Source organism: Heloderma suspectum, chromosome 7, assembly GCF_057233095.1.
Source record: "Heloderma suspectum isolate Gila_16-S chromosome 7, 16-S_ref, whole genome shotgun sequence".
NCBI lineage: Eukaryota > Metazoa > Chordata > Lepidosauria > Squamata > Helodermatidae > Heloderma > Heloderma suspectum.
This window is the reverse complement of record NC_139464.1, coordinates 72,635,371-72,649,489: the sequence shown is the minus strand read 5'-3', so window position 1 is coordinate 72,649,489 and position 14,119 is coordinate 72,635,371. Positions and strand designations below refer to the sequence as shown.

Sequence of the window (14,119 nt, the reverse complement as noted above, 5' to 3'; positions counted from 1 at the left end):
CCTGAATTAAATTTGCCCATGCCTGTCCATTTTAGTTCGCTGATTCCCAAGATGTCGATGTTCAATCTTGCCATCTCATGTTTGACCACCTCCAGCTGACCTTGATTCATTGATCTGACATTCCAGGTTCCTAAACAATATTGTTCTTTACAGCATCGGATTTTCTTTTCACCACCAGACACATCCACAGCTGAGTGTCCTTTCAGCTTTGGCCCAGCCACTTCACTCTTTCTGGCGCTACTTGGAAATACCCTCTGCTCTTCCCCAGTAGTATATTGGACACCTTCTGACCTGAGGGGCTCATCTTCCAGCGTCATATCTTTTAGCCTTGTGATACGTTCCATGGGGTTTTCTTGGCAAGAATACTGGAGTGGGTTGCCATTTCCTTCTCCAGTGGACCACATTTTGTCAGAACTCTCTGCCATGACCTGTCCGTCTTGGGTGGCCCTGCATGGCATAGCTTATAGCTTCACTGATTTACGTAAGCCCCTTCGCCACAACAAGGCAGTGATCCATGAAGGGGATAAATAGGTACACTCATAAAATTATTATGACTTCTGCTTCCTTGGGTGTCAGCTGTTATAGGCTGAAATTGCTCCTGGATTTGGTTATGCTCCATGCACATCTCTAGATTTTAATCTGATTGTGGAGTACCTGGCCTGGCTCCGTAAGCCTGATTCTGCCTAAAGGTCTGACAGGATCCTTCCTCTAAATGCAGGGGTAGGAAACCTGGACCACATGCTCCCATTAGCCCCAGCCAGCATGTTCAAGTATTAGGGATTATGGGAGTTATGGTAAAACAACAACAACAACAACAACAACCCTGGAGGGCAGAAGGTTTCCTACCCCTGATTTAATGCATCTCACAAACATGTTGATTAAAAAAAACATATTGGCATACTTTTAACAAACCTTAAGACCAAAATACTGTGACAAACCCAAAATGATATGAAAATAGCTTGGGTCAATTAGAAAAAATAAAAATAAAGTAGCAATTGTGCAATACCTTTATTAAAATAACTTAAAGGTCACAAAGAAGCAAATTTAAACCTTCCTGCCCAGTGCAACACAAAGGGAATTAAAATCCCTGGTCAGTACTGAAAAAGCTCTTATCTCTGATGAGCTGCCAGTCAGAAATAAGAGCTTTTCACTGCCTGGGGATAGGAGTTCAAGGCCTAGGAAAGATAATAGTAAGCTAGATGAGGAGCCCCCATGGGCCAGAGGTTCCCCATGCTTGCTGTCTAACAAAGGCACATTCACCAAAGCCAAAGCACTGGAGATTGACCTAAACCACAACCTGAACATATTTTGGGAGGCAACGTAAAATATGGAGCTGGCTGTTACGGATGGTTCAAATACCACAGTTACGGCAGATATATATCTGCATACCATCGCAGCTGCAGCATTCACCTCAATACATTTTTTTTTTTTTACTAAGTTTATACTGTGTGAACAGAAGCCTTGGAGACCAGGATAAGCTGGGAGGATTAAATACACCACCATTTCAACGTTATTAGAACTGCATAGATATTTAAACACATTATGCAATAGTTTTAGATTTTATTTGTAAATTTTGGAGAGTACTCCTTTTTATGGGAACTATCCATTAGATGCTTATAACAAGCACACTAAACTGTACACATATCTATTGTAGAGCAGTGATGACAACAAAGTTTTACCAGGGTAAAACTCTTCAAAACACACAAAACCTGTTTAACCAGAGACCAGGGGACACACACACACACACACACACACACACACGTCTGTATTATAGGCAATAATGGCTCTACAATGCTATTTTTAAAGCTATTATCTACACAAATAGCCCCAGAATGCTTTTCTTTTATCAAAACAATCCTAATGGTAATCTAAATTTTGTGATTGCATGTTGCTCGGTGCGACATGGCCTTCTTCTGCAGGAGCATCCCAATTATGGAATACCCTCCTAAAGGAGGTAAGACTAATGCCATCCCTGATAGTGTTTAGGTGGGCAGTGAAAACATTCTTATTCTGCTTGGCTTTTAATGGTTTTTAATATATGACTGAAGGTTTTAACTCTGTTCCTTTCTGTTTTAAGGTTTTAGTTTTAATTTTTGTTATTTGATGATTTCTTTTGGTTTTGTTCTCTTATGTAAACTGCTTTCAGGGCCCTTGTTAGGGTTGAAAAGCAGAATAAAAATGTTTGTATAAATAAATAAATAAATAAATAAATCAAGTAAAGTAAAGTGTAAGAAACAGTACATCAAATTCTGCTACAACTACAGAAACCTGTATTTGTACACACCTGCTGCTCTTTCAGTAATTAACCAAGGCTGGAACATCTTTCAGGAGTAGTTTTGACTCTTTACTCCTCAACGCACCTTCTGGCCCTTCCTGAGAATCCGACCAAGACTAGGATTTACCACAACTATTGCCCCAAACGTGGAGCCAGAATATTGTGTGTGTGTGGAATAATCAAAAATTGTCATCAGGCACAGCAGAAATCTCCTTGTTCTCGAAGGGTTTTACACGTTTGCCTAAGAAACAAACACATGTCAAGTACTAGGATGAGTTGTATAAAATAAAATGGGGATTAGTGGCAGAACATTTGGCTTATAAGGAAAAGATACATAGTGTCTTTAACAGTGCAATCCTGTGCATATCAAATCAAAAGTAAGCCCCATTTAGTACAATGGGGCTTGCTCCTGGGTAAGTGGGTATAGGATTGCAGACTTAGGGTGCGATCTTATGCATCCTATGTGTGACTTTTTTTCTGTCTAGACATGCATAGGATCGCACCCTTATTGTCTTAAATAAATATGTTTTGTTACCAAAATGCATGATAGAGAAAATGTTACTCTTCCAAGTTTATGAAATATATTGTCAATATAATCATCTTGTAGCAGATTAACAGCATACATAAAACTAAAGTAAAGTAAGTCAATCATTAAATTGAAATAATTCTGACGAACAAACAGCTGAAAAATTCTTGGCAAATAATGTTTATTTAAAATAGGCAAGCAAGGTGAAATGAATATTATGTTTTCTATACAGACAGAGAACTCAATTCAGCAAATGTTAGTCATGGGTGAGTCTCAGTGAAAGCAATGGAATGTGTTTATTTCAGAAAATTCCTATCCTGCTCCTTCACTGTATACACGGGGTTCATGGCAGCATACAACAAATTTAAAACAAAAACAATAATAACATGAATAAATAATAAAAAGTGGAGACAGATGCAGCAGATAAAACAGTCTAAGAACAAGATTCAGCCACTAAAAACCTCAAACTGAGAAGTTAAACACCTGTCTAAATAAATGAGACTTAAAATGCAATCCTATAAATGCCTACTTAGAAGTCCTATTGAGTTCACTGGAGCTTGCTCCCAGGTAAATGGATATAAGACTGCAGCCTTGGTCACAATTAAATTTTGGTAGAATGTGGCTTCAGCACTTACATTATTTTCATGCAGTTTTTGCAAATCAGTTAATAAGGGAATAACAAGTAAAAATACATATATCCTGACTCAAGCTTTACCCTCATACAGAAATCCATGTGGATGGTCTGCCCCATTCATTTCAGTTGAGGAACCCAATCACATTATTCTGCACATATGGAGTCACCTATATGAGATATAACTGCTGGATTTACCTGTAGATACCATTACCAATATTTACCTGTAGGTTGCTGAAAGCCTACCTGTAAAATACTGGCTAGAAGTAAGTCACCAGAGTTAAGTAAGAATCTACAAGAATGTAACTGCAACCCTTGTCTTTGGGTTTAATGTAAGAACTGAAATCTATTACTCGAAGACAATTCTTCCTCAAAAGCAGAATGGCTGAGAACCAGGGAGTAAGTGCTATGACCACAGCTGGAATTTTCCAGTTGTCAGACATGTAAAGGATTCTGTTCCCATTTCTTTGCTGTTGCTAACCAAAGAAAGGATAGACTCTAGCCAATGTGTGAACAAAGACCTCTCAGATGGACTCTAGACAGAGTGACAAAGCTTATAAGAAATGTTAGAAAATCATAGGGGTGGGGAACCAAATAGGCAAACTATACAGTAAAGTTAACATACATTTCCTGTATTGCCTATATCCCTATTTAGGCAGTGATCATGGTATAATGATTAATTTTCTGAGCATCAGGGACTACAATTTGGAAAATTATATCACTCTCATATTTGATATTAGAGGCTAAATGCTGCTCAGTATCTTCAGAGAGACAATTCTACAGTATGTGCACTGATAACATGAACCTCAACAGGACCTATAAAATGAATATTTTAGAATTTAACCAAATGAAAGGAAAGCTAAATTAGGAAAATATTTACAAACATTAAAACTTAGCTGAGTTTTCTAGGTAAGTTTTTCTAATTATATTATCATGAATGGATCTAATTACTTATATGAAGTATCTGATCTTTCTGCTGAAAGTAAGATCTTCTGAAAAGAAAACTGCACTTAGTTTTAGGGTGCAATCCTATGCACGTATAGACAGAAAAAAAGCCCTACCACTGCCAGCATTACCTAGTCAGCATGGAATGTTGGGACTCGGAGTTGAAGGACTTTTTTCTGTCTAAACATGCATAGGATTGGACTTCCGGTTGGGACCGATGTCGCTCTGGTAGCTTCCCATGGGGCTCTGTGGGAGCTTTCTCAAACAGCTTTTTAAAAGATTGAAAAACCTTTTCATCTCCACCCTGGAATGGAAAGGGGGGGCAAGGCAACAGCTCTGGACAACATCTTGGAGAAAGGTAACTCTCATGCAATTGTGGGGGGGCTGGATTCCAGGTTTATCTCTCCACAGTTTTACCAATGCAAAAACTGTACTGAGACTCCTATTTTATAGGAGAAAACAGGGCTGATGTGTTCCATAATAATATATGCTCTAAGAAATATCAACAACATCTGAGGGATGATTTAAGAAACGTTAACAATATTTGAGAACACCTGAGGACCTGTAAGATATGTTTGAGAGAAACATGTCTGTGCTGAGGACAAGAAGGGAGCTGGCATCTACTCCCCCCGCATCCTCTGTGTCAAAAGTGTCGAAGACAGAAGATTTAGGGGAATTATTTACGCTGATAAAGACTTTATCTTTGCAATTTATGGAGCTAGTCAAAAGGCTGGATTTAATCCAAAATTCCATCACCGCCCTGCAAGGAGCTGTAGATTTAATTAATGCGTCACGGCAAAAAATGGAGGTGAAAATTATTGAGTTTGAAAACCGAGTGGCAGGAAATGAAACTACATCACAAATTTGTTTTAAAAATATCTCTGATAGAATCTCTCAACTGGAGGCCTTCATGAAAAGATCCAATGTATGGATTATTGGGATTAAAAATCTGCCTAATGATGTAAAATTGCCTATTTTTGTGGATAAACTTGCATGAGATACTCCCTATTTCATATGATTATTTACTTGATATTATTTACTTGATTGAGCAGGCATTTTGTGCACCAAATGCTAAAGGGACTGAATTCACCATCATAATTCAATTTGCAAAAGTTTCCACAAAGAATTATATCCTGCACTTGGCAAGGGAGGCTGGAAGCCTTTCCTGGAAACAAGATAAAGTTATGTTATTCCCAGACTACATCAAAGAGGTGGCGAATAAAAGAAGGCAATTTATCAAGGCAAAGAATATGGCAAAACAAATGAACTTACAATATTACTTAAAATATCCTGCTACACTTTGTATTATGTCTGAAGGTCAGATGAAGAAGTTTTTAAATCATGAAATGGCGGAGGCTTGGCTTTTCGTAAAAATGCGTGAGAATTCTGTTACAACCCCATGAACTGGAATCTTTAAACAAGCTTTGTTAATTGTTTGTGCTTAGTCTATATGACTCAGGCTAATTCAGAAGATAAATGATGATATTTATATTGGTTTATTCTCTTTTCTCTTTTATTTTTTCTTGCTTTTCTTTGTATTTATTTTAAAATAGATAATATATCTAGTATAAAATGTATTACTGATGGTTGAAGGTTTATATTAAGTTTTATTATTATATAATACTATATATATATTTCATTATTATTATTATTATTAATAATAATATAGGCTTTTAGGAATGAATTGTAGACCTGTTTCCTTGATATAAGATTGATGATATGATATAGAAATGTAAGGTTGTTTATTAAACTGTAAGACTGTTAACGTTATAGATATAGTTTTTAAAATAGAATGGCATTGGAGGCCGGGGGGTGTTGGAGATTAAACTTAATTTTTTAAGGGGGAGGGAGAGGGAGAGGGGGAGGGGAGGGAAGGGGAGGGAATTTTTCTTTCTTTTTGTCTTCACTTCCTTTCCTCTTCCCTTTTCCCCCTTTTCTCTTTTTTCTTTCTCTCTTTTTTCTTCTCCCTTTGTTATTGTGGTGTCCTCATCAGAATATTGTACTGCTGGGAAATTGAAGTATTGATTAGGTTGTTGGTAATTTTGCTACTGTTTATTTCATTTATAAAAATAAAATAAATAAAAATATAAACATGCATAGGATTGCACCCTTAGGGTAAAATCCTATATACACACTTACCTGGCTGTAAGACCATTGTACTCAATGGGTCTTACTGCTGAGAAGACATGCACAGGATTACACTGTTACTCCAGTAAACGTAGCGAAAAATACATGTGCTAACTTTAAAATGATTGTAAAAGAAATTATTTTTGAGATATCAGACTAGCATAAGAAACAACATACCAAACACTGCAATATCCAGCTCAGTGAAAAACACATCTTTGTAATCTTCAGGTGTCAGGCTAGCTGTATTACAGGTTGGATAGGGGCAGCCACTCAGGGCACTGCAGGCAACCTTCCTGTGGGATATTTAGAAGGCCCATGTGATTATTGAGGCCTCTTCTCAGGCTCTGAGAAAGGGAGGAGCCATACTCCAACTAAACAGGAAGTGACCCATTGACAGCGCAAGACACTGTCAATCATGGCACCCCAATGTCCAGAACAGCTACTGTATGTAGAAATGAATAAAGAACTGGGGGTGTTCTGCCTGCAGTAAACTTTGGGCCATCCCAAATCATACACCCTTACCTCTAGGAGAGTTGCCTCTGCAATATGCCACAGCATCCCATGTGGCCCTGAGTTTCATTTTGGTGCAAGACACAGTCATGTGTATGGCCCCAATGTGAATAACACACACACAGAACTAGAGGTATTCACACTAGATTAAGCATTGGACCACCCCAGATCATATACCCACACCTTGAAGAGTGTGTTCTTTATAGATGGGATAGAACCACATCTGGCCCATCACTTGATTTACGCATAAGACACTGTCAAGCATGGTACACCCATGCCAGTAATGCCCAGTTTGGACTTTTCAGGCAGTTCTAGTAACAACTAGGGATGAAAAAAAACTATTTTGCATTGAGCTGGACACTGCAACTTTACTGTGTTATTTCTCATGCTGGTCAAATTGTTCTCTCAAAAAATAATTTATTTTGCAGTTATTTTAAAGTTCAACCTTATTTTTACAGGACTATTTTTGGTTCACACTGTAATCAGACCTACACTATGGAATAATATTGCAGTATCAACAAAGTTCAAAACTATTTGTGAGAGACAAACTAGATATTACACTGAAGATTTGTGTAACAGTCTCAATGTTTTTTTGGGGAGGGTAATGAAAAGGAAGAGGAATGTTGCATAGAGGAGCTGCTTAATCTTCTCTAGCCATTTTTCTGCTCAAAATCTCCCTCTCCTTTTAGATAAGGGTGAGCAACATATGGCCCATTCCCCTTCCCCATTTTTGTTTTAAATGGCATCTAGAATGGCCATTTTGACACTCTGGGTCAAAATTAACTTTCAAACACGGTAATTTTGACCGTAGCTGCTCTAGAAGCCATTTTTTTTTGGCAGGTATGGGGGAGCTGTGAGGGTAAAAAAATGGTCCCTGAACCTCCTGCAGGTGCCCACTCCTTCCCACCATTCTTTCCTTCCAACTAGTAGCCTCCTATAGTTGCTTTTCATTGTAAAAACAAAAACCAAAAGGGAGACTGTTACACACGCATACTGTGTACTAATGTCTACTTATCTCTTGTACCACATTTCTGTTGTGCACCACAGACAAAAGTTTTCATTTGAGAATCTCAGATTAAATGTCAGTTTTCAACTTTAATTCACCCACACATGAAAGGTTAAAGTAGATTACAGAATACAGGAGCATAACTGCTAATGGGTGAAGTCACCTTATAATGGATTTCATAATCTAAACATTATGTGGTAGCCGGATTGTCTGAACCGTCTATCAAATGTTACCTAACATGGATGTCTCCTGGTAACAAAAGGCTTTATCCAGTGTGGGACTAGACCTGGGGAGACCAAGCTTCATATCCCTGTTAAGCTATTAAGCTTACTGGGTGCCTTTAAGCACAGTCACCATCTCTCATCCTAACCTACCTCACAGGCTACTTGTGAGAGTAAAATGGGGGCAAGAGAGAAAAACTATGTATACCATCCTAAGCTCCTTGGAAGAAGGGGTGAGATGAAAACAAAACAACAAAAAGAGGCCATGTATGTAATCATGTGTACATCTTGCACTTTGCTTCCTAGTTTTGCTACAGCATTTCCTACAGGTGAAAAGAAAAACTGCTGTTTAAATTAACAGTGACAAGTTTTTTCATCACTAGAATGAAATAAAGAACAAAAACCAGCAATCAAATCTCTAGTTTCACCTATAATCTCTCCCATGCTTGCAAGGTTTTCATATCCTTTTTCTTAGGAGAAAGCAGTCAAAGTCATTTGGGAGTAAAATGTATGGTAAACTTATATGGAAATTGGATCTGAACAGGTCATGGAAATCCACACAACATCCTGACCTTAAGCACACTTACTTGTGTGCAAGTATCATAAATTCCAGCAATAGCGAAAACATCCAGGTGAAAAATGGTCTAATGCCTGCATTATTTTAAAATTTAAAAACTGTATTTCAAAACCAGGCTTAGTGGAAAGACACATTGGCAGTGTTTGGCAATTTGACTCCGTCTCTGTGATTTCTGTTTATTCTGTTAATAGCAGACAAGTGAGGCAGTGGTGCCAAAAAAATTACAAAAGAACCCACCCCATGCCCAAATAAAACTGGATTAAGCTCCAGATTCTCCATAATAAAAATCTCAAATGACAGAACATAATTGTTTAGTACACACTTCAGAGGTGGGAAACATGTGCCTTTCCAGATGTTTTGGCCTACAACTCTCACCAGCCCTCACCACTGCTACACTGGCTAGGGCAGATGGGAGTGGTAGACCAAAACATCTGGAGGGTCATAGATTACCCACCTGTGTCTAGTTTTTACACAAAAAATCTATGACGTATGAAGGTCAGTAGCAATATATCTAAAATATTGATATATTAGGGCAGCCCTTATATTATATAAGGGCAGCAAGATTGTTAACAGGGACTGGCCAGCAAGCTCATATTACGCCAGTACTTATCCAGCTGCACTGGCTGCCAGTCCATTTCCGGGCCCGATTCAAAGTGCTGGTATTAACATTTAAAGCCCTTAACAGCTTGGGGCCAGGTTACCTGAAGGATCGCCTCCTCCCATATGTGCCTGCCCGGACCTTAAGATCATCGTCAGTGGCCCTTCTCCGTGAGCCCCTGCCAAAGGAAGTGAAGTGGGTGGCTACTAGGAGGAGGGCTTTTTCTGTTGTGGCACTGCGGCTCTGGAACGAGCTACCTAGTGAGGTTCGCCTGGCGCCTACATTGTATTCCTTTCGGCGCCAGGTGAAGACCTTTTTATTTTCCCAGGCATTTTAGCTTTCTAGACTTTTAGCTTTGCTGTTTAAATCTGTATTTTAAACTCCTGCACTGCTGCTAGTGATCCCTTCATGGATCACTGCCTTGTTGTGGCGAAGGGGCTTGCATAACTCAGTGAAGCCATAAGCTATGCCGTGCAGGGCCACCCAAGACGGACAGGTCATGGCAGAGAGTTCTGACAAAATGCGGTCCACTGGAGAAGGAAATGGCAACCCACTCCAGTATTCTTGCCAAGAAAACCCCATGGAACGTAACACAAGGCTAAAAGAGATGACACCGGAAGATGAGCCCCTCAGGTCAGAAGGTGTCCAATATACTACTGGGGAAGAGCAGAGGGTATTTCCAAGTAGCGCCAGAAAGAGTGAAGCGGCTGGGCCAAAGCCGAAAGGACACTCAGCTGTGGATGTGTCTGGTGGTGAAAAGAAAATCCGATGCTGTAAAGAACAATTTTGTTTAGGAACCTGGAATGTCAGATCAATGAATCAAGGTCAGCTGGAGGTGGTCAAACATGAGATGGCAAGATTGAACATCGACATCTTGGGAATCAGCAAACTAAAATGGACAGGCATGGGCGAATTTAATTCAGGTGACCATCATATCTACTATTGTGGGCAAGAATCCCTTAGAAGAAATGGAGTAGCACTCATAGTCAACAAAAGGGTGGGAAAAGTAGTACTGGGGTACAATCTCAAAAACGATAGAATGATCTCAGTACGAATCCAAGGCAAACCATTCAACATCACAGTAATTCAAGTCTATGCCCCAACCACTGAGGCTGAAGAAGCTGAGGTTGATCGGTTCTATGAAGACCTACAACACCTTCTAGAACTAACACCAAAAAAAGATGTCCTCTTCATCATAGGGGATTGGAATGCTAAAGTAGGAAGTCAAGAAATCACTGGGATAACAGGCAAGCATGGCCTTGGTGTACAAAATGAAGCAGGACAAAGGCTAGTAGAGTTTTGCCAACAGAACACGCTGATCATAGCAAACACTCTTTTCCAACAGCACAAGAGACGACTCTACACATGGACATCACCAGATGGTCAATATCGAAATCAGATTGATTATGTCCTTTGCAGCCAAAGATGGAGAAGCTCCATACAGTCAGTCAAAACAAGACCTGGAGCTGACTGTGGCTCAGATCATGAGCTGCTTCTTGCAAAATTTCGGCTTAAATTGAAGAATGTAGGGAAAACTACTAAACCATTCAGGTATGACCTAAATCATATCCCTTATGAATACACAGTGAAGGTGAGGAATAGATTTCAGGGATTAGACCTGATAGACAGAGTGCCTGAGGAACTATGGACGGAGGTCCGTAACATTGCTTAGGAGGCAGCAACGAAATCCATCCCAAAGAAAAAGAAATGCAAGAAAGCCAAGTGGCTGTCTGATGAGGCTTTACAAGTAGCTGAGGAAAGAAGGGAAGCGAAAAGCAAGGGAGAAAGGGGAAGATATATCCAACTGAATGCAGAGTTCCAGAGAATAGCAACGAGAGACAAGAAGGCCTTCTTAAATGAACAATGCAAAGAAATCGAGGAAAACAACAGAATGGGAAAGACTAGAGATCTCTTCAAGAAAATCGGAGATCTCAAGGGAACGTTTTGTGCAAAGACAGGCATGATCAAGGACAAAGAAGGCAGGGACCTAACAGAAGCAGATGAGATTAAGAAGAGGTGGCAAGAATACACAGAAGAACTATACAGGAAAGATCTGAATGTCCCTGATAGCCATGATAGTGCGGTCACTGAACTTGAGCCGGACATCCTAGAAAGTGAAGTCAAGTGAGCCTTAGGAAGCATTACTAACAACAAAGCCAGCGGAGATGACAGTATTCCAGCTGAGCTATTTAAAATCCTAAAAGATGATGCTGTTAAAGTGCTGCATTCAATATGCCAACAAATTTGGAACACTCAACAATGGCCGCAAGACTGGAAAAGGTCAGTTTACATTCCAATTCCAAAGAAGGGCAACGCCAAAGAGTGTTCAAACTACCGCACAATTGCACTCATTTCACATGCCAGCAAGGTGATGCTCAAAATCATACAAGCTAGGCTTCAGCAGTATGCGAACCGAGAACTACCGGAAGTACAAGCTGGGTTTCGAAGAGGCAGAGGAACTAGAGATCAAATCGCCAACATTCGCTGCATCATGGAGAAAGCAAGAGAATTCCAGAAAAGCGTCTATTTCTGCTTCATTGACTACGCTAAAGCCTTTGATTGTGTGGATCACAACAAACTCTGGCAAATTCTTAAAGTGATGGGAGTACCAGACCACCTTACCTGTCTCCTGAGAAACCTGTACGAGGGTCAAGAAGCAACAGTAAGAACCAGACATGGAACAACCGATTGGTTCAAAATTGGGAAAGGAGTACGACAAGGCTGCATATTGTCACCCTGCTTATTTAACTTATATGCAGAGTACATCATGAGAAATGCCAGGCTGGATGAATCAGAGGTCGGAATTAAGATTGCTGGAAGAATTGTCAACAACCTCCGATATGCAGACGATACCACCCTAATGGCAGAAAGCGAAGAGGATCTCAAGAGCCTCTTGTTGAGGGTGAAAGAGGAGAGTGCAAAAGCTGGTTTGAAACTCAACATTAAAAAAACTAAGATCATGGCATCTGGCCCCATTACTTCCTGGCATATAGAAGGGGAAGAAATGGAAGCAGTGACAGATTTTACATTCTTGGGCTCCAAGATCACCGCAGACAGTGACTGTAGTCATGAAATTCAAAGACGCTTGCTCCTTGGGAGGAAAGCTATGGCAAACCTAGACAGCATAGTAAGAAGCAGAGACATCACCTTGCCGACAAAGGTCCGTCTAATCAAAGCTATGGTTTTCCCAGTAGTAATGTATGGTTGTGAGAGCTGGACTATAAGGAAGGCTGAGCGCCGAAGAATTGATGCTTTCGAACTGTGGTGCTGGAGAAGACTCTTACGAGTCCCCTGGACTGCAAGGAGATCAAATCAGTCCATACTAAAGGAAATCAACCCTGAGTGCTCATTGGAAGGACAGATACTGAAGCTGAAGCTCAAATATTTTGGCCACCTAATGCGAAGAGAAAACTCTCTGGAAAAGACCCTGATGCTGGGAAAGACTGAAGGCAAAAGGAGAAGGGGACGGCAGAGGATGAGATGGCTAGATAGCATCACCGATGCAATGAATATGAACTTGAGCACACTCCGGGAGAGAGCGCAGGACAGGAAGGCCTGGCGTGCTATGGTCCATGGGGTCACGAAGAGTCGGACACGACTGAACGACTAAACAACAACAACTGCTGCTAGGTTTTATTGTGGTTGTATTGTTATATTGTGGTTTTAATGTTCTATATATTTTATATTGTTTTATTGTGTGCTGTTTGGTTTTAATTTTTGTGAACCGCCTAGAGAGCTTCGGCTATTGGGCGGTACAGAAATGAAATAAATAAATAAATAAATATTGTAGAAACAGAAAAAAAAACCTCCAAAATTGTTTTCTTAAAGTAAATATTCATTTAAGTCAATTTGGGTGGGCTTTTTAGCCAAATTTAGCCAAATCCATTTTTAGCCAAATCCATCCAAATTTATCTTGACTTCAGAAGTAATGATTCCCTTTGTGGCCCATAATCATGCCACTTACTAGATGAACCAATACATTCCTTCTTTAAGAGCTCTCCCTACTTTCAATATAAAGTAGTGCCCTCTTATGTCGATTCCACCTGTGGATTCCACTGCTTCAGCTTGGATAATGTAAATTTAAAAAATAAACAATATAGAAAAAGGCGTTTTCGCACTTATGTCCATGTAAAGAGGTAGAAATTTAGTGAAACAGTTCAATCATAGACTTTTATGGCTAGACTTTTTTTCTTCAAAGTTTTGGAAGTTTCTCTGCATAGCCAGGAGATGCAGCATTCTAGTAAACTGACTAAAAGGAATGTAATGTAATGCATTTTAAAATATATATATAAGTGACCTGAAGGAGCATTTCTGTATCATACAAGCATAGTGTCAGAAGTTAAAACTATGGGCACATTCCATCCATCATTGTTATTCATGGACTGGATAACATCTTAATGGTAGCTAGTTGAAAAAGCAATATGCTGATGCCAAAAGAGCCTCATCTTGCCTTTTTTCAGGAGTTCTGGAGAGCCTAGCATTGCTGTAGGGCTAAGGACAGCATTCAAGCTTTCTACACTCTTTAAATTTGGACAATTAAGGGAGCAATCCTATGGCCACTAGACAGTGGCTAGACAGCCATAGGATATCTGGTTTTCTGGGAACCAACCTCGGAGCCGACCTCCCCCCACTTCGCACTGCCTCAGAGGCGGCGTGGAACAACCCCAACCTCCTCACTCAGAAGAGGAGCACGGAGTGGCCAA

At 39.9% G+C, this 14,119-nt stretch overlaps 1 protein-coding gene across 1 annotated transcript in view; it reads right to left on the bottom strand.

The window, feature by feature from the left end:
- Positions 1–14,119, bottom strand: part of TAFA2 (TAFA chemokine like family member 2) — a 77,954-nt gene that overhangs the window by 13,972 nt on the left and 49,863 nt on the right. The window contains exon 4 of the mRNA XM_084810614.1: positions 2,285–2,516. Within this exon, the coding sequence (XP_084666740.1) occupies positions 2,505–2,516 (12 nt within the window). The 3' untranslated portion in view covers positions 2,285–2,504. The remainder of the gene's footprint in view (positions 1–2,284; positions 2,517–14,119) is intronic.